Raw genomic sequence first — 18,842 nt, 5'->3', positions numbered from 1 at the left:
TATTCCAATTCTGCCATTTACCACATGGTCTTAGGCCTGTGATTTAAACCTCTCTGAGATTCAGTTTCCTTACCTGTAAAATGGGATGAGTATCACTTTTCCTGTAGGGCTGAGTGAAGCTTATTATGAGAACTGTTTAATGAAAAGCTCAGAGAAGTACTGTTATTGTAATTTCTAATGCTAATCTTCACACACGCTACCAAACTCATTCCAGTTCTCAGCCCCAGAACTGCTCACCTTCCAAGTTGGGAAATGCATTCCCACACATGGGTCACCCTGAGCTTGAGGGCTTCTCACAAAGTGAGACCGCAAGCCCGCAGCCTCAGCCTCTCTTTGGAGGCTGTCAGCAGGTGAGCCCCGACTTGCCTCCGAACCTTCAGCTCTGTTCTGATCTCTTCATTCATCAGGCCCTCATTCTGGTTCTGTGACCCACTTTTTGCTTCTTCCCTGTCTGAGAGATCTGCTACACCCTCTTGAGATCTCAGTGGCCTCCATCCTTCAAAGATCAACTCACATCCCACTTGCTCCATCCAACCCTTCTCCATTGATTTTGCCCATTACTACTCTTCCCCATCTCTGTTCCTGTACATCATTAGTGCTTATAATTCATATTATTAAATGTCTTCATAAATTATCTTGGAATATTTCTCTACCTTTTCATGGGTATTAGTCTTCTTTCTTGTTATGGGCAAAGACCTGTCTTCCAACTGCTTTGTGATTGGGCTCTGGAGTCAGACTGTCATCTTGAACAGTTTTGGGCTGTGTGATCTTGGAACAATCATTTTACCTCTCTGTGCTTCACTTACTAATTTGTAAAACCTACATAATAATAGTACAAAGCCCACATAATGGCCATGAGTTAATACACAGAAAACACTTAGGCTCCTCTGTCCATGGGATTCTCCAGGCAAGAATACTGGAGTGAGTTGCAGTGCCCTCCTCCAGGGGATCTTCCTGACCCAGGGATCGAACCTGCAACTCTTACATCTCCTGCACTGGCAGTAGGTTCTTTACCACTAGTGCCACTTGGGAAGAATTATTATATAAGTACTAGCTATTATTATTAACATCTTTACCATTATTACTATTAAGGTGCTTGGAACAAGATGGCTAGCTAGGATGGAGCCAGTAAAAACATCACTTCATTGTACCTGAGTGGCATCTCTATTTGTCTAAACTAGGGGCAAACTTTGAGTCAAGGGCCAGATGATAATTATTTCAGTTTTGGGGGTCACAGATCTTTGTTACAACCCCTCATCTCTGATGCTAAGGCATGAAAGCAGCCACAAACAATACATAAACAAAGCTTTATTCATGAACACTGAAATCTGAATTTCATAATTTTTACATGTCATGAAATATGACTCTTCTCTTGATTTTTTTCAACCATTTAAAAACAATTTTATGAACACCAAAAACATTCTTAGCTTGCCATCTGTATAAAAACAGGCAGCAAGCTGAATGCGGCTCTTGGCATTCACACAAGGTCACACAGGGTCCTCCATGGTATCGCAAATTAAGGCCCTTGTTCTACAGGCGGTAAGAATACATTGTAAGGTTTTGAGCAAGCATGCGCCCACACCCACACTCTCATAAAAACAGCTGCGGTGGGCATCACTGGTGTCAATAATACCTCTCTTCCTACCATCAGAGGCCTACATCTCCCAGCTTTCCTGCAGCCAGTCAGGGCCACGTGACTAGTTCTGGCCAATGCACCGAAAGGGCAATGACAATGTATTAGCTTCCAAGGGGAAGCATTCAAGAGGCATGCTCCCTTCCCCTGCAGTGCTTGTGGAGGAGGTGCCAGGAGATTCTACAGCCTGGATCACGGAGCTAACCACACAGAGGATGGATCCCTACAGAGTTTTCCAGAATCTCGGGAGGACACAGATGGTCAAATACTAACTTACAATGAGAGCTGAGGTGCTGAGTTTGCGGGTGGGGAATGGGATGGTGGTTGTCATCATGGCATAACCTCGATAATCCAGTTTAATTCGACAGCTTTCTGCAAATACCCACCAAAGAACAGCACTAAGGATAAGTAAACACAAAAACATCTAGCCAATACCTCGTTTATCATATGCTTTCTTCTCGATGGCTCATTTAGGAGACCAATGTCCAGACTTCTGAACAACTGAGCAAGAGATCAGAAGTATTCTCTTCCTCAAGTTCTGTCATGAGAAACCCTAAATCATGTCTTCCAGCAGTAAAAGGCAATAACAAGTCTCGGAATAGCCAAGAAGAAGAGTTTCTAGCCAGCAGCAAAGACTCTCAAGTGCCCATCATCTGATTTGTTTGACATAATTTCTGCCATCCAGAGGCTTACATTTTAATATAGTGAATCTCTTTCTTCTTAAGTAATAATGATGACGACAACAACAAAAAACCAAAACAAACATAAGGCAAATAATGTTTGCTGCTGCTGCTGCTGCTAAGTCACTTCAGTCGTATCCGACTCTGTGTGACCCCATAGACGGCAGCCCACCAGGCTTCGCCATCCCTGGGATTTTCCAGGCAAGAACACTGGAGTGGGTTGCCATTTCCTTCTCCAAAGCATGAAAGTGAAAAGTGAAAGTGAAGTCGCTCAGTCGTGTCCGACACTTCAAGACCCCATGAACTGCAGCCTACCAGGCTCCTCCGCCCATGGGATTTTCCAGGCAAGAGTACTGGAGTGGGGTGCCATTGGCTTCTCCGAAATAATGTTTAGTACTGCTTATTTGAAGCCACATGCAGTTTCCCAAAGTAGAAAAAGAAAAACCTGGGTAAGAGGTAGGGGAAAGGCCTATCCTTTTAGGAAATCTGCAGAGTCAGAAGATTTGGTCCTTGCCCTAAGCTCTCCTGATCACTCAAGGGATTTGATGTCTATATGATGAGTACTCAGTGCCCCGGAGTTACCAGACCATGGGAAAATGCCACTTCTCCCATCCCACCAAGTAATAAGTAACTCTCACGCTGTTAGCAAGAGGTGTTCCTGCTGGGGGATGTTTGTAAATGAATATTTAATATTTTCAAGTGAAGGTTTCTTTTCAGTGTCTCCTGCTGGCTAAAGAAGTGCACCAATGGCCCACATCACAAGTGACCCGCTCTATGGGGACTGTGGCCTTTTTTTAAACCATTGGTCAAAGAAAGCTGAGAGACCCTCTAGTCTGCCCAGCACTGTTACTTAATTCCACTTTCATGACGGCTACCCCGGGGGCAAATGGAAGTCACCTAACAAGCAGGTAGCACAGCAGGTCAAAAGGTGATGACAAGGACTTCCCTGGTGGCACAGTGGATGAGAATCTGCCTGCCAACACAGGGGACACGGGTTTGATCCCTGGTCTGGGAAGATCCAACATGCCCTGAGCAACTAAGCCCATGCTCTAGAGCCCAGAAGCCACAACTATGTGAGCCTGTGTGTTGTAATTACGTGTGCCCAGAGCCTGTGCTTTGCAACAAGAGAAACCAATGCAATGAGAAGCAACTGCAAGAAGAGTAGCCCCCAGTAACTGCAACTAGAGAAAGCCCTGTAGCAACAAAGACCTATCACAACCAAAAAATTAATTAATTAAAAAAAAAATTTTTTAAGGTGGTGACAAGATTCAGACTTCTGAGTTGGCGTTCCAGAATCTCCGGTCACTAAGCCACCCCCTTCTTGACTGCAGCTCACCTCCTGGTAAACGTGAGAAGAGGTGGGAAACTCGGTTCTAGAGGGGGTGGCCACGCCCAGAGTCCTCCTCCTCTACAGCAGACCTCACAGAAAGGACCTTGAAAGATAAATACACATCCTGATCACAACACTCCAGAAATCCCAAACTTTCCCTTACATCTAATTTAAATCTTTCTTGTTTCAACCCAACCATTTCTTCCTTCCCGGGTCTAAACCAGAGCTGAAGAAGGAACAAGGCTCCATGTGTCAATAGATTTGAAGAGAAGGCACACACTGGACCAGTGACCTTGTATCAAGTAAAATATGGCTGGCCATGCATCGCCACGAAAGATGGAGGTGTGCAGAACAGACTCCCTTCCCAGTTACCCGGGAAGAACATAAGTGACTGGGTTCTCTCACACGGCATTCACATTCCTAAATAAACAGCGTGAAGCCACATGACTGCTTGCTCACCCACTCAAACAGAGAGACGAACTCGAAGTTCCTCTCCACTGGGGACCAAGACCTGGCCACAGAAATGCTTCCCCCAGCTACACGTCAAGACCTAGGCTCTGTCTCAACTCTGTTTTTTTTTCACTGAATGCAATTCTTCCAGCGCACTGACTTTTCTGAAGGTCTGTCACAGCCCTTAACAGATGTGAGGACTAGGAATGTGAGGACAGAGAATCAAGACAGATGTCACTTCAGGCTGCCAAGCCCTGTGGAGACCAAAACAATCTGTACAGGGCGCAGCCCCACCAAACTGGAGACTTTTTTAGCGACTGAGTTCCTAAAGCTCTGCAGGAATTAGGAACAGCTTTACATCACTCATAATGCAAAAAAAATTCACCACCACGTAGAAGCTAAGGAGGACTGGTGAAGTGGTCTTTACATAACTTCCTTAGTTTCCAAATTACATGTGCTGCAGTTCTGCTTGGGAACAGCCCTATTTGCGTTATGTACCTCCTCTCCCAGGGGGGCTTCCCTCGTGCCTCAGATGGTAAAGAACCTGCCTGCAGTACAGGAGACCCCGGGTTTGATCCCTGGGTTCGGGAATATCCCCTGGAGAAGGGAATGGCAACTCACCCCAGTATTCTTGCCTGGAGAATTCCATGGACAGAGGATACCGGCGGGCTACAGTCCATGGGGTTGCAAAGAGTCAGACACGACTGAGTGACTAACAGACACTCCTCTCCCAATCTCCTCCATGCCACCTTCACCTTGCTCACCAAGTCAGCAGGAGATGGAATCACAGAATCATCTCTCAAGAGAGCCTAAAGCCCCTGGCCCAGGGAGAAGGAGACTGGACTGCAGGGAAGATTTCTAGCTCACAATCCAGCAACTTGTCATTCCCAGACATGTATCTTGATCAGCTTTTTCCAAAAGCATCCCCTGTGATAAGCTCGTAACTCCGATAGGTGTAGGTGCAGTGTTAACGCTGTACAAAGGACAGCATCCACTCACCTAACACTGTCTGGCCTTCACACCACCACTAAGTGCTAATTACTTCAAGAAGTGTCTCTGCCACCCCAGCTGAAGTCAATTCCAACCCCCTCTGAGTTTCCGGAGTGCTCGATGTTCACTGCGTTAGTACCTACTGACTTGCTCTGTAGGTTGCGTGTGTGTGCGTGTGTTTGTGTTGAGGGGCATCAGGTCTCATTCTACTGCTGACGCTAAGTCACATGAAACGTCCTTTCGTTTCTTCATCCCCCACAGCACCGAGGCACAGGACTGTGAAAACAATAACTGCTTGGCCAGCATTTGGAGGATGAAGGGATGGATGAATTATGAATTTACAGACCTTGGGTCTTGCTCTCTAGAGAAGTGGGTCTAACCAGATACACTGTGCTGTCGCTGTGACAGGTGCAAAGCTGAAACAATGGTCAAGTAACAAAAAGTTTGCATTCTGGCTTTTCACCAACTAGTTGCAAGAATTTAGTCAAAACCCTTTATCGCTCTGTAGAGTAGTTTCCCTAGCTTGAAAATGGAGATGCCAGCCACTTCTGGCATTATAGTGAGGACTGGATGGGATAATGCATTTACATATACTTTTAAAAGACTAATAAACTAACAACAACATCAACACAAAAGTAAGGCAAAGAGACAGCAAAATAGAAAAAAAAAAAAAAAAAACCAGCCAATATGTGCATGCTCAGTAGCTCTCAGTCATATCCAACTCTTTGAAACCCTATGATCTGTAGCCCGCCAGGCTCCTCTGTCCATGGGATTCTCCAGGCAAGAATACTGGAGTGGGTTGCCAAGTCCAGGGGACCTTCCTGACCCAAGGATTGAACTGGTGTCTTCTGCGCCTGCTGCAATGCAGGCAGATTCTTTACCCACTGAACCACTTGGGGAGCCCATATATTCACATGTATATACATAAAATACAGAAGAAAGAACAAGTGAATCACTGGGGAAAATTCCTGCAAATCCAAAGCCAGACTTGTATCTGTACATCTCGAAGGCAGGTTACTTTAACCTCTCTGTGTCTATTTCCTTGGTCTGTGAAGTGGGGGCCTTAATTATAATTCTACATGACTTAATACATGTAAAGTGCTTCATACGGTGCTTGACACACAGTAAGCACTCAATACATGTTAGTTTAATCACTAACACATAGCAGGCATTTCAGAAATGTGTCTAGAAATGGTTCGAACACTAGAGAGTTAATTCATTCCACCCTCTTCCATAGACACAGAGTATTATCCAAAACAAGACAGCAAAGGTATCTATCCCCTTGTTTCCGCCAAGTCCTGCCATTGGGAGGGCAGAGAGTACCCCGACACAAGATCATACCAAATGGAGCCGCATCTCCAGCCCAAACATCCACAGCCCAACTACAGGGTCTGGCCCCAGGGCCAAAACAGACCAATAAATCTGTACCTAATGAGATGGTGAATCACGGGGTCTGAGAGTCCCTGGGGCAGACACACACACACACACCATTTCCCTATCCTGCTAACATTATTCATTATACTTGGCTAAAAAGGACAAGGTTACCCCAATTATAGTTCCTAGCCTAACGCTGCACTCTGATTGAAACGCATCAAGAGATACTGGAGGTAGATTTTTAAAGGCAAACATCTCTGCATGTCCCCAAGGGACCAGCCCAGGCTGGGCAGAGAAGCACTCTGCGTTAAAGTGATGTCTCATCTTGAATGACAGCCCAGCACCCCGTGGCCCTGACCCCAGCATGCGGACAGCAGGGGCGCGGGGGAAGCTGAGTGATCTCCGTGACGAGCCAGCGTCCCTGCTCTCTGGGCAGCACCCAGGCTCGCCTTGGAGGCCTCATGCAAGTCATGGGCCCAGTTCGGCTCTGCTGGGGAATAAGGGGCCAGCTCTGGATGCTGACTGGGCCTGCTAACCCTGCCAACCCAGGAGGAACAGGGAACCTGGCCCCAGGAAAGCCAGGGCAGGAAAGGCACCACAGTACCCCCACCTCCCTTTCTCAAACTCAGAGGGGGCTTTCCTTGCGCACAAGAGCCAATACATGAGCAAGTGAAACCGAATGCTGAGGAGCAGAAGCTACAGGCTGGGTGGTCACTGCTGTGTACCAACTGCTCCAGACCTCACAGTTAGGAGGGTGAAGCCTCCAGAAACTAAGTTCCTCCACTTCCCTTCCACCAAGTATCTTTTCTAAAGTATCTTTTCACTGAAGGACCCTCTTCCCTAAAGGAGGAGGGGCTAGCTTAGAGTGACTCTTCTGGGGTTTAAGCTGGGGGTGGGGGGTGGTGGTGTTGGGGGAGGGGGTGGTTCTGCAAAGCCAGATGTGGCCAAGAGCCAGACCAGGACTCTCTGCATTAAACAGCTCAATACTCACCCCAACTCACCCTCCATTCCAGAGAGGTGACCCAACACCACCCCACCCAGGACCTCCGGCCACAGGGAGCACTCCCAAGCCTTCTCCTCTTCCCACCTCCACAGCCTTCAAGGATAAGCTCCATCTCCAGCCAGGAGTCTGCTTCCTCGGAGCCGCACACGCCACCTTGCAGGGAATGGCGAAGTTTTCTGAGCAAAATCTCCAGTTGCTCAACCAGAGAAAAAGCCAAGTCACCCACCCATCTGATTCAGAGGAGAAGAGGGAGAGGTAAGGGTTTTATTTTTAAAATGGAAAGCAAAAATATTCTGAGGACTTCGGCAGCTACAGTACAGATGCCCACACCCCAGGCAAGAGGAAGAAGGGCTTGCAAAGCCCCAAGGTGGGCAAGGGACACCAGGCACGTCAGAGGTTAGAACCTGCAGCACCCCCTGCTCCCCTGCCCGACTCTCTTCTCGGAGAGAAGCCTCTAAGAGGTCAGAGACCGCTCACCAGGGCTGAGAGTACCCAAGGAGCAGGGGGATAAGGGCCCCCTGGGATGCTGTCGGGTGAAGAAAGTCTGCACCACGAGCTTAATGCTGACATACGGGATCCTGTGAAAGGTTTCTTTCTTTATCCAGTTCCCTCAGCGTCCGCCAGCCCTCGGCCCCCTCGAAGTTGAAGCCTCTTTTTCAGCTGTAGTTTGATTCTCTCCACAGCCCCTCAACTTCCACCAAACGCCTCCCCCAGGAAGAGGCTGGCGGAAAATACTGCAGCAGTGCAGAAGCTGGGGGGTAAGCCAGAGAGGGCAACCCAACTTTGCAGAGTGTGCGGACCCTACCTTCCCCCCTCGATACCCAGCTCGGAAGAGGGGGTCTGTCTGAAGGAGACCTCTCCTGAGGACACGGAGGTGTTGGGGGAGAGCAGAGGAGGAGGGGGCAGGAAACACTGGGGTGAAGAAAGACAGCGGCAGGGGGAGCTGCCTGTTCCCTGCTCTACTCACCAGGACAGCTTGAATCCTTTCATTAGTACAGTCACGATAATCCACTGACCGTGTCCTTAGCATCCCGGGCACAGCTCCGAAGGTCCCAGGACATATTTGAAAAGATGACGAAGTCCCAAAAAGAACAGAATCCCATGAAATGTGACTTGAACCCAGAAAGAGAAAGGCAAGATAGAGAGACAGACACAGAGAGGCAGCACCAGCCAGAAGAAGTATTCCACTGTTTTCTCTCCCTCTCTGTTCCCAGCTGAAAGCTGGGCAAAGAGGCAAAGGACAGCTTCTGCAAACCCAGCCCGGGGCTGGAGCTGCCTGCCCGCCCGCCCGAGTGGCCGCTGCCACTGCCAGTTTCTGATGAGGATGGGCACGGCTGGCAAGGCTGCAAAACAAGCCCTGGAGTTGCTGTCAACAGGCAGGCTGGCCGGCTACCCTCCCACCCTCTCCTCACGCCAGCTCGGAGCAGCCTAGGGAAAGGACCCCAAGCAGAGCCCCGGGAGGAGAGCAAAAACAAGTAGAACCTGCACCTCTCTTCCCCCAGGCGGCAGCTCCCGCAGCTCCATATAATCTCCTAATCAATGCAGTACCCAAGCAAAGCCCTGCCAGCCACTTCCGCCCATTTAAAGACACAGCACACGTTTTGTCCCAGGATGGCAGGATGGGACAGAAAGTCAGGGAGAGGGTGGGGTGGCGATGTGGATGCCGGGGAAGTAAGAGGACAGGGCAGAAAGGTCTGAGAACAAGTGCTTCCCTGGGCATCCGTCTAAGGGTTAAAATGCCCCATGCCGGAAGTGGGAGGGGGGCATGGCCCCCAGGCTCTCGGTAAGCCCAGAATCTGAAGCTGAGCCAACTTAAGAGGCTAGGTGCTTTGGTGTCCTAAGGCAGGTGAGTTGCCTGGGACCACCTTAAATAGAGTCCTCGCCATTCCCCAGCAAGACAGGGCAGGCACAGGGATGTGAGGTCCCCAGCAGTTCACAGCACTCAGAACTCTCAGTTCTCCTCCCTGCTGGGGACATCGCCTCTCTGGGCTCAGGATGAGGCAGCTCCTTGTGGTGGCCCAGCAGCGCCCCCAGTCACCTGGGGCCAGGAAACCTTTTAAGGTGGCCACAAAGGCCTGGTGCAGGATTTAAACAACATTTTATCATCATACAGGGCCCCATGAAGATCCAGACAAGACCCAGCATCAAGTGAGGAGGGACTGAGACTTTTCAACATCAACTCGAACACTGGACTCCCAGGAGAAGGAGACATGGCTCTTCTTACAATCCTCCAAGCTGAGGTCCAGGAGTTCCAGCCCCAGCAACTCCTCTGACCAGGCCATTCTTTTTTGTCCTCCGCTAGATTACTGACTATCTGGGTCAGTAATGCGGATGGGTGAGAATGAACAAAGAGGAGATTAATTATGACATAGCAACCGTCAACTGAACCATAATAAGGCTTTACCCTGTAACTTGCCCCAAAGCAATCAGGATATCCATTTGTGCTATAGGCACACCATCTACGCTTGACCCTCTAAGGTGACACTTAAGAAAAACCAGAGTGCAGATAATTACTTGTTCATGATCTGTCTTCCTCCTTTTAGATGATCAGCTCCATGAAGGCAGGGGGAGTATATGGGTTCAGCTTTATCTCTCCAGTTGAGTAGGAATACTTGCCCAGTAGGGGTCTGATAAGCCAGTGTTTAATTGAAGTGACCTCATTCAAACCTAACTCAAGCACTGTTGTCTCTCTCTAGCGTCCAGATGGTTCTGCAGAAATACTGGTAAAGATATCCTTGGGTGATGGAATTTCTCCCCATCCATAGTCTCCATATGGGACACCACACTGAAACACTTACAAGACTTCTGAAGACATCTGCGGTTATGTTTCTAAAGCTCCTTGAGCTTGTCCCTCGGCCATATTGTCAGCCTAGGTATTATACGGATGCAGAAGATTCCAGAAGTGCATACAGTTCTCCTTTACGACTGAGATAATTTTCTCCAAGACTTTCCAGGACCTGTGACCCAGCCCCTCGGCTAATGTCACTTAGAGTACTCCAGGAAAATACTCTCATTCTGCCCATCAACTGCTCTGATCGCAGCTGACACATAAAACCTGAATCAAAGCTTTCCAAGTATTATATTAGAAACACTATTGTAATGTTCAAATTCTTTAGCTTTTACCCTTTACCTATTATTTTTCAAACTCCCCTTTGCTTCACAATTATTAAGTAAGACTTTATTGAGGGCAAGCATTATCTCACTGAAACCTCACACGCATTATGAAGTAGTTAACTCATTATTTTCCAGGTAATACAGCTAATGGATTGGAGCAAGACATGACCTGGCAAACTAGAGTGTAGTGTCTTGATTTGTCTAATGCCAACCACCAAGCTGCAACCTTGGGATTTGAATGCAGGCATGGCCAACTCCAATATCCAGTCTCTCGATCATAATGTATGTTGATGAAAGAAAAATCTTCTCCATCATCAGAAAAGCTGATGATAAGGCCTAACATGCTCCCAACAAAAAGAATCCAGGCCACAGGTAAAAGGAAGACTGAATCAAGCTAGCTTCCCCTTCCTTTAACTGATGAGTTAGCTGGCTTGCATGTCACTGTGTGTGTGATATGAGGAGCACCCTGAGCTTCCTCATTCAGGGTGTGTTCCCTCTTTTATCTTCTCATAGAGGACAGTCTGTTTTGTACGGTTTGAAAAGCTCCCTGACCGGTAAATTGTCAGCACCGATGTAATTCTACATTCATCTGTGTACGATCAGGCAGGTGCGTTAGACTCTCCTGTTTCTGCCTGACTGCAATCTGGCTGGCCACTCCTTGATACCCATATTTCAAGAAGGGCAAGAATTTCCAAAAAAAACTAAACTCAGAAGGCTTCTATATCCAGCAATATGGTAGACTAGATATCCTGATGGTCCTTCCTGCTAACAACTAAAAAATGCTGCAGAAAATAAAACACTAACAGAGAAAGAAAAATTCTTTTCAAAAAGCTTGATGAGCTATCAAAACAGGAATATTTAGAGGCACAAATGTAGTGAGTGCAGAAACCCAGAAAATCAAGGGATGCCTTGAGGATACATTTTTAGAACCTGTGAAACTGGGCTTTGGTTCTGATGGCCGCACAGAGTACACTGGACAAGGGGCAAAGTCAAAAGCCCACTTGTGTGAGGCCATTTCCTTCTCCAGGGGCTCTTCCCGACCCAGGGATTGAAGCCAAGTCTCCTGCATTGCAGGCAGATTCTTTACCCCTGAGCAACCAGGGAAGCCCGATGTGAAGCCCAAAGTCCGCTAATTTGAGAGGTGCAAGAGAAGACTTGGCAAAGCAGGTCCTGCCAGCTAAACTCCCACCGCAAGGGTGAACTTGAAAGGCATGGTGCTGCTGAGGATATAAAAGGAAAACTGTCTTCAACCTTGACAGTGAGTGAATGAGGAAGGAAAAACAATCTCCCCGATAAGTCATAATTACAAACGGATCCTCACACAGATTGTTGCCTAAGAATTTCCTAAGCAATTCACCAAAAAAAAAAAGTCCAGAAAAGGAAGGCTGTAACCACAGTAAGATTAAGAACATATGATCATCAGCATTGTCCACAGAAAAGACAAGATTTTTCTGAGAGAAGACTGTATAATATATGTAATTGGACTGTGTAATAACTGGAGTTATTCAGAGTTTATTTTAAAAATTCTATAAATTAATAAGAAAAAAACAATGAGAAAAATAGACAAATGATTTGAATAAGCACTTTCAGAAGAGGAAGTGATTAATAAAGATACAAAATGGTGCTCAAGTTTATGAGTACTTAGGAAAATGCAAATTTAAACTTCGGTGAGATACCACCTCATACCCAGACGACTGGTAAAATTTTAAAAATCTAACAGGGACTTTCATGGTGGTCCAGTGGTCAGGACTTCACCTTTGAATGCAGAGGGTAAGGATTCGACCCCTGGTTGGGGAGCTAAGATCACACATGCTTCAAGACCAAAAAACCAAAACATAGAAACACTATTGAGAAAAATTCAATGAAGACTTCAAAACATGGTCCACATTAAAAAAAAATCTTTTGCAATTTTTAAAGGAATCTCCACACTGTTCTCCACAGTGGCTGTACTAGTTTGCATTCCCACCAACAGTGTAAGAGGGTTCCCTTTCTCCACACCCTCTCCAGCATTTATTGCTTGTAGACTTTTGGATCGCTGCCATTCTGACTGGTGTGCCGAGGAAATCAGAATTAAAAGAGACACGTGTACCGCAATGCTCATCGCAGCATTGTTTATAATAGCCAGGACATGGAAACAACCTAGATGTCCATCAGCAGATGAATGGATAAGAAAGCTGTGGTACATATACACAATGGAGTATTACTCAGCCATTAAAAAGAATACATTTGAATCAGTTCTCATGAGGTGGATGAAACTGGAGCCGATTATACAGAGTGAAGTAAGCCAGAAAGAAAAACATCAATACAGTATACTAACACACATATATGGAATTTAGAAAGATGGTAATGATAACCCTCTATGCGAGACAGCAAAAGAGACACAGATGAATAGAACGGACTTTTGGACTCTGAGGGAGAGGGAGAGGGTGGGATGATTTGGGAGAATGGCATTGAAACATGTATACTATCATGTAAGAAACGAATCGCCAGTCTATGTTCGATACAGGATACAGGATGCTTGGGGCTGGTGCACAGGAATGATCCAGAGAGATGATATAGGGTGGGAGGTGGTAGGGGGGTTCAGGATTGGGAACTCATGTACACCCGTGGCTGATTTATGTCAATGTATGGCAAAAACAATACAGTATTGTAAAGCAAGATAAAGTAAAAATAAAAATTAAAAAAAATCTTAATAAAATAAATAAAAAGTCTAAGTCTAACAATATCAAGGTTGGAAAGGAGCTATGCGAGTGTGTGTTAGTCTGATTCCTAAGGAAACTACCTGGTACTATGCAGGCGGGCTGAAGACATGCCTCCCCTAACGTCTAAAGTCAGGGCTCACATGAGAAACTTCACACAGCACTGAATGTGACAACATGGTTTGCAGGGACCCAACAAAACACTGGGGAAAATTGTCTATCAACAACAGGAAGGAAAATTAACTGCTGTTTTCTTGACCTGGGATAGTATACAGCAATACGTGCCTGCGTGCTCAGTGGCATCCAACTCTTTGTGACCTCATGGACTGTAGGTAGCTCGCCAGGCTCCTCTGTCCATGGCATTCTCCATGCAAGAATACTGGAATGGGTAGCCATTCCTTTCTCCAGGAGATCTTCCCAATCAAGGGATCAAATCTGCGTCTCCTGTGTCTCCTGCACTGGCAGGTGGGTTCTTCACCACTGAGCCACCTGGGAAGCCCCAGGATATAACAACAGCGTACAGAACATGTATAAATTACTGTCACATGCAAAAAAATGGATGACTCTCAGAAACAATGTTGAACAGAGGAAGTGAATCAGAGAAGAACACCTACAGTATGATTATATATATATAATATATATATAACACATCACAGATAGATGAAAGTGAAAAGTGAAAGTGTTACTTTTGCCCAAGTAACGCTCAGTTTTGTCCAACTCTTTGTGATCCCATGGACTGTAGCCTGCCAGAATCCTGTCCGTGGAATTCTTCAGGCAAGAACACTAGAGTGGGTTGCCATTCCCTTCTCTGGGGGCTCTTCCCGACCCAGGGTGTCTTCTGCATTGCACCCAGGTCTCCTGCATTGCAGGCAAATCCTCTACCATCTGAACCACCAGGGAAGCCTGAGATCAACAGATTGAAGCCAGATAATTTATAGCCATATAGATGGAGAATCTGTATAAAGAGATCCTCTGTACCCATAAAACGAAAAGTCACGGGGATGACACAGCCAACATTTAGGGAGGTGGTCACCTCCATAGGGTGGGAGGACAGTGTGGGCAGCAGGATGGGTAAGAGGTACAGCTGTGCTCACCTGGCATGAGCCTGTGCCTATTTTTGTGAACAGACTGATGAAAGGGCAGGACGGTGGTGGGGAAAGGACTGACAATGACAACCTTTTGTGTTATATGCATTTTCCAAAATCTCAGTTCAAAAAATTGATCTTCCCAGTCTCACAAATATTCACAAGTTGGCTGTGTGCCCAAGGTTCAGTTCACAGAAGAAGAAGGTTGGTTTACATGACTCTAAGCTTCTGGCTACAGTGGTTCCTTCCAAATGTTACTGGGTTTGGAATGAAGGCTGGAAAAAACTTCCTTTCTGATTTTAGCTGCCCTGGCTCCCTCCTGGCCCCCAGGAGCCTGAGCTCTCACCCACCCTCGTGCTGTTCCTCTGCTAACCCGACAATATCACAACTGGACTTTCTGCCTCGTCTGAGTCAGGGCCAGAACGGTGAGAGGGGCCTTTCAACCAGAGCACACAGCTGCTGACCAATAACTGGACACCCAAGGCCCCCAGCCTTGCGTCTGTGAGCCCGAGCGAGAACTCAGCCCCGTGACTCCCACCTCCCCACCAGCGGCTCTTTCCTCTTTCCGGCACCAGACGCACAGGCCCCCTTACGACCTTGGGAAGTCACTGGGAGTGGAGCGTATCTGGAGCAGAAAATAGATGGATAACGTGGTCCCCGCAGGCCTGCCTCTCTCTTGCTCTCGGATCTGCGCTGCCCTCGCTCTGCCCCTGCTCCTGAGGAGCGCCGCAGTTGCAGGGCAGAGCCACAAGCCTCCAGGAGCTGGCAAAAACTGGGGCAGAGCAATGCTGCAGTCACACGCTGGGGAGTCAGAGAGCTCCGCGCTCAGGCAGGGGGAGTCGTCAGGCGCCCAGAGTGGTATATTTAAGGAGCATTTTGGAGGTCAGGAAGCTAGCGGAGAGGAGCAGCGGGGGGAGGGGGAGCCTCCTGAACACTTCAACAAGCCTCCACACCTCGTCCTCCAGCCAGAATTCCACGCTGCGGTCAACAGAGGCTGTGTGAGGGGACGGCAGATGGCCAGAGCTGCGCCCATCAGGTGCTCCCCACCACTTCCCCGTCCCTCCTCCATTCCTCCCTGGCCCCCCTCCTCCACTCCTCTCCCCATCCTCTGCCACTATTAGTCACTGGCTCTGGGGTGACGGTGTGGACTGCAGGCATTGGCCTTGCCCTCTGGTCGGTCGGCACCCAGCCTGGAGCCTCTTGAGCCCGCCCCATCCCTCCAGTGCACGGACCTCTGCCCTCAAGCCCCGCGGGCCACTCTAGGGAGGGGCGGCTCAGGCCACAGAGTAGCTGGGGTAGAGAGGCTCGTGGGGGAAGGCCAGCCAGGCTCTGATCATTTGAAGGACGCTTCCTTCTGCCTCTGCACCCCAGGGATTCGCTTAGGGTGATGGACAGACAGACTAACCTCCCCCCCACCCGCCCTCCCCAACCCTCCAACCCCTAGCCTTCTTTGCTCCTCCTTCACAATCTGCTAATCCAGAAGGTTCCTCCAGGCAACCAACAGGATGGACAAGGTCAAAGCCAAGCTCTGGTAGGCTTCATCCCACCCCCTCTTCATCCGGACCAGAGGGGAGGGAGGGAAACGGGATGGAGGTGGGTGGCTAGGGGTTCCACACAGGGATGTCTGTCCAAGCGAGTTTCGGATGGCCTCTCGTGCGTTAGGTCTGGGGTTCTCACAACAACCCAGTGAGGTGTGACTAAACCACACTGGATGGAAGGAGAAACTGACGCTCTGGGAGGCCTCCTTCTGATCCTACTCCCAACCCTGAGATAAGGTGGGGGTTGGTGAAGACAGCAAAAGCTAGGGAGCAAAGCCCTGTGCCCAGAAACCACAAGTGCCTCAAAACTGTCTGCGCTCTCCAGCCCAGGCCCCTCTCCCTCTAATCCAGGCCAGGATGGGAGCCGCCTCCCCTGCTCTCCTGGGCACGGAAGCCAGTTAAGCTCTCCCTCCCTGTCTGCTGAAGCAGCTCTTGACATCCCCTCTCCATGATTACTTCCCGGCTTGATGAAAGGAGACAGGACCATCCTGGGCCCTGCTCTGTATGGCAATGAAAACCCCAATGGGGACTGGACTCCTGCTCTTTATCCTGCCTTCCACTTTTCCTCCAAAGTCCCTCCCTGCTTTCCAAACCTGCCTGCCTGCCTCAGTGCTGCTTTACCTGTAGGCCTCCTTCATCAGGGGCTTCCCCGGCGGCTCAGGGATAAAGAATCCGATCCCTGAGTCGGGAAGATCCCCTGGGGGAGGAAACGGCAACCCACTCCAGGATTTTTGCCTGGAGAATCCCATGGACAGAGGAATCTGGTGGGCTTCAGTCTACGGGGTCACAAAAGAGGAGGACACAATTTAACGACGAAACAACAACTCTTTCATTAGCGGGTCCTGGATCACAACTGGTGCTGCTAGACAGAAGGGCGGCCTCTAGGAGGTAAATGCCCTCCCGTCGGGAAAGACATTGCACACCTCGGAGAAATCCCACCCCCCAGGAGAGGGGACCGTGGCCTCATTTCACTCCTCATTTTAATTACACTCCTAACAAAAGGAAACATGTCTGCTGCCAGATGGAAGAAACAAGGCAGATTCCTATTTACACCCCCCTGCTCCTTCCTGGTTTATTCTCTGGAGAAATTCGGGGTGACTGATGGTGTCAGGGACCCTGGAGGATGCGCATCAACATCCTCAGGCTTTCTCAGGGAGGGAGCCCGAGCACCCATACACCCACAGCCAGCTGCTTCCTGCTCTCCTCCCAACTAAGTGACATATGAGAATTGCCATTAACAGACAGCCGAATCAAGTGTTAACTCATTTTCACAGTGGAAGTCTCCAGGCCAAGGACAAGCCAAGAATCTCTTGCTGGCAGAGAAACTGCTTGCTTGTTGAGAAGGACCAGCAGAGAAAAGCTGCATTCTTAACTGACACGGGCCTGACACCAGTCCTGGAGATATGGTTTTGTGGTTCAGCAGGAGGATTCTGAAACTAGACTTGAGTTCAAATCCGTACTGAACAAGCCGCGTGACCCTGAGCAAGTCACTTATGCCTCGGCTCTATCTATAAAAAAGCGATGATGTCAACAATCCATGACAATGACACAAGGCGCCATACAACATCGAGGAAGTGCTCAACACTTTTTAACCCTTGTTTTGCTTGTTCTCAACCAGGGACCGCAGACCACCACTACCCACTGCAAAAGAACCACAGGTTCCATTCCTGTGCTTCCTGATCTGCTTTGTCTTCTTTGCCAAAGTTTCTCACATTTCCTATTTTTTTGGAGATGTTTGGGTGGTTTTATTTTGTGATATTTCTGTTAGGCCACTCAGCTATTTATTTATTTATTCAACAATAACTGTACTCATTGAGTGGCTAATGTGTTCATAACCCAGGCAAACCAAGATGATATTTCAATGATCAGTCCAATATCATTCTTGAGCTCTAAGAGCTCATAAACTAATAAGGAACACAAGACATGGACAATAAGTAGTTGTAATAAATCTAACATAAAGTTTAAAGTAATAAGTCCCATTAGAGAGACACAGCTAATCAGAATGGCAGAGTACTTCTGTTTTTCAAAATGAAGATAGGTTTGTAATCACTATGCCAATTTTTCAATCAACTAGTGAGTAACGGTGAATGTTCTCAGCTAAGCCTATATTAAATCTGTGATAATTAGTTCTTGATTAGTATGGCCTTAACTCAAAAGAGTTAGCCAGAAAAAGGATCCAATATTTGTCATCATCCTCTATGGAGACCAGAACTTCCTCTTTGCATGACAGGTGTCTAGAAATAGTGCCTTCGGAACATATTGCTATGATCGCTGCCAATAAATACAGGTTTATTTGGATGGAGCAGGCAGTGTCTAAAAGGATGCATTCTGAAGTTTCACTTCCTACATCAGGATATTTTCTCATCAGCATCTTAAAGTTGAAAATTAAATGTTCAAAGATGATTCAGGCCGCTATACCTACGATATTCTCTTAAGATCACGATAGGCAGGAGACCGGCATAATCATGAGCGAACCTAAGAGCCCAGGTTGCAGGGCTCCTCAGTAAATGCACCTGTGTCCTCCCGTAACTCAGCCCCCAGCTACCTGTGCTGCTTCAGGAGCGCCCAAGTGCTGGCCCACACCATGATGTGTCCACGCAGATCCACAGACAAGTGAGAAAAATAACGGCAATGTGGTTAAGCTCCCAAAACTAAATATACTGAATCTTTAATTTTTAATAATTCATCCTTTAAAATTTTGTGTTTAAATCCTCACTAAATACTGGGTTGGCAAAAAGTTCATAAGCTGGTACAAAAAAATCCCGAACTGACCTTTCGGCCAACACATCACAAATGGTGGTAGTGGTAGTTTCTACATTTTAGTTCAGTTTAGTCCTGTTGTTACCTTTTATGGGTTAAAAAAAAAAAAAATGTGGCAATTCTGGGTCAGTCCCTCAACACTTTTCAATTTCTCTACAAAACCCACAAAGCTCAGACTCTCCTATG

General features: G+C 47.7%; 1 protein-coding gene across 9 annotated transcripts in view; it reads right to left on the bottom strand.

Moving 5' to 3' along the window:
* The window catches only part of GRAMD1B (GRAM domain containing 1B), a 202,476-nt gene that overhangs the window by 89,458 nt on the left and 94,176 nt on the right, over positions 1 to 18,842 (bottom strand). Inside the window, exon 1 of one of the 9 annotated variants that reach the window (XM_027979342.2) lies at positions 8,428 to 8,994. The exons of the other annotated variants lie outside the window; for them this stretch is intronic. Within the exon in view, the coding sequence (XP_027835143.2) occupies positions 8,428 to 8,450 (23 nt within the window). The 5' untranslated portion in view covers positions 8,451 to 8,994. Of the gene's footprint in view, positions 1 to 8,427; positions 8,995 to 18,842 lie in introns of those variants that run through there. 9 annotated transcript variants of the gene reach the window in all.

This window comes from Ovis aries, chromosome 15 (assembly GCF_016772045.2).
Source record: "Ovis aries strain OAR_USU_Benz2616 breed Rambouillet chromosome 15, ARS-UI_Ramb_v3.0, whole genome shotgun sequence".
Lineage (NCBI taxonomy): Eukaryota > Metazoa > Chordata > Mammalia > Artiodactyla > Bovidae > Ovis > Ovis aries.
This window is presented reverse-complemented; position numbering and strand designations above follow the sequence as displayed.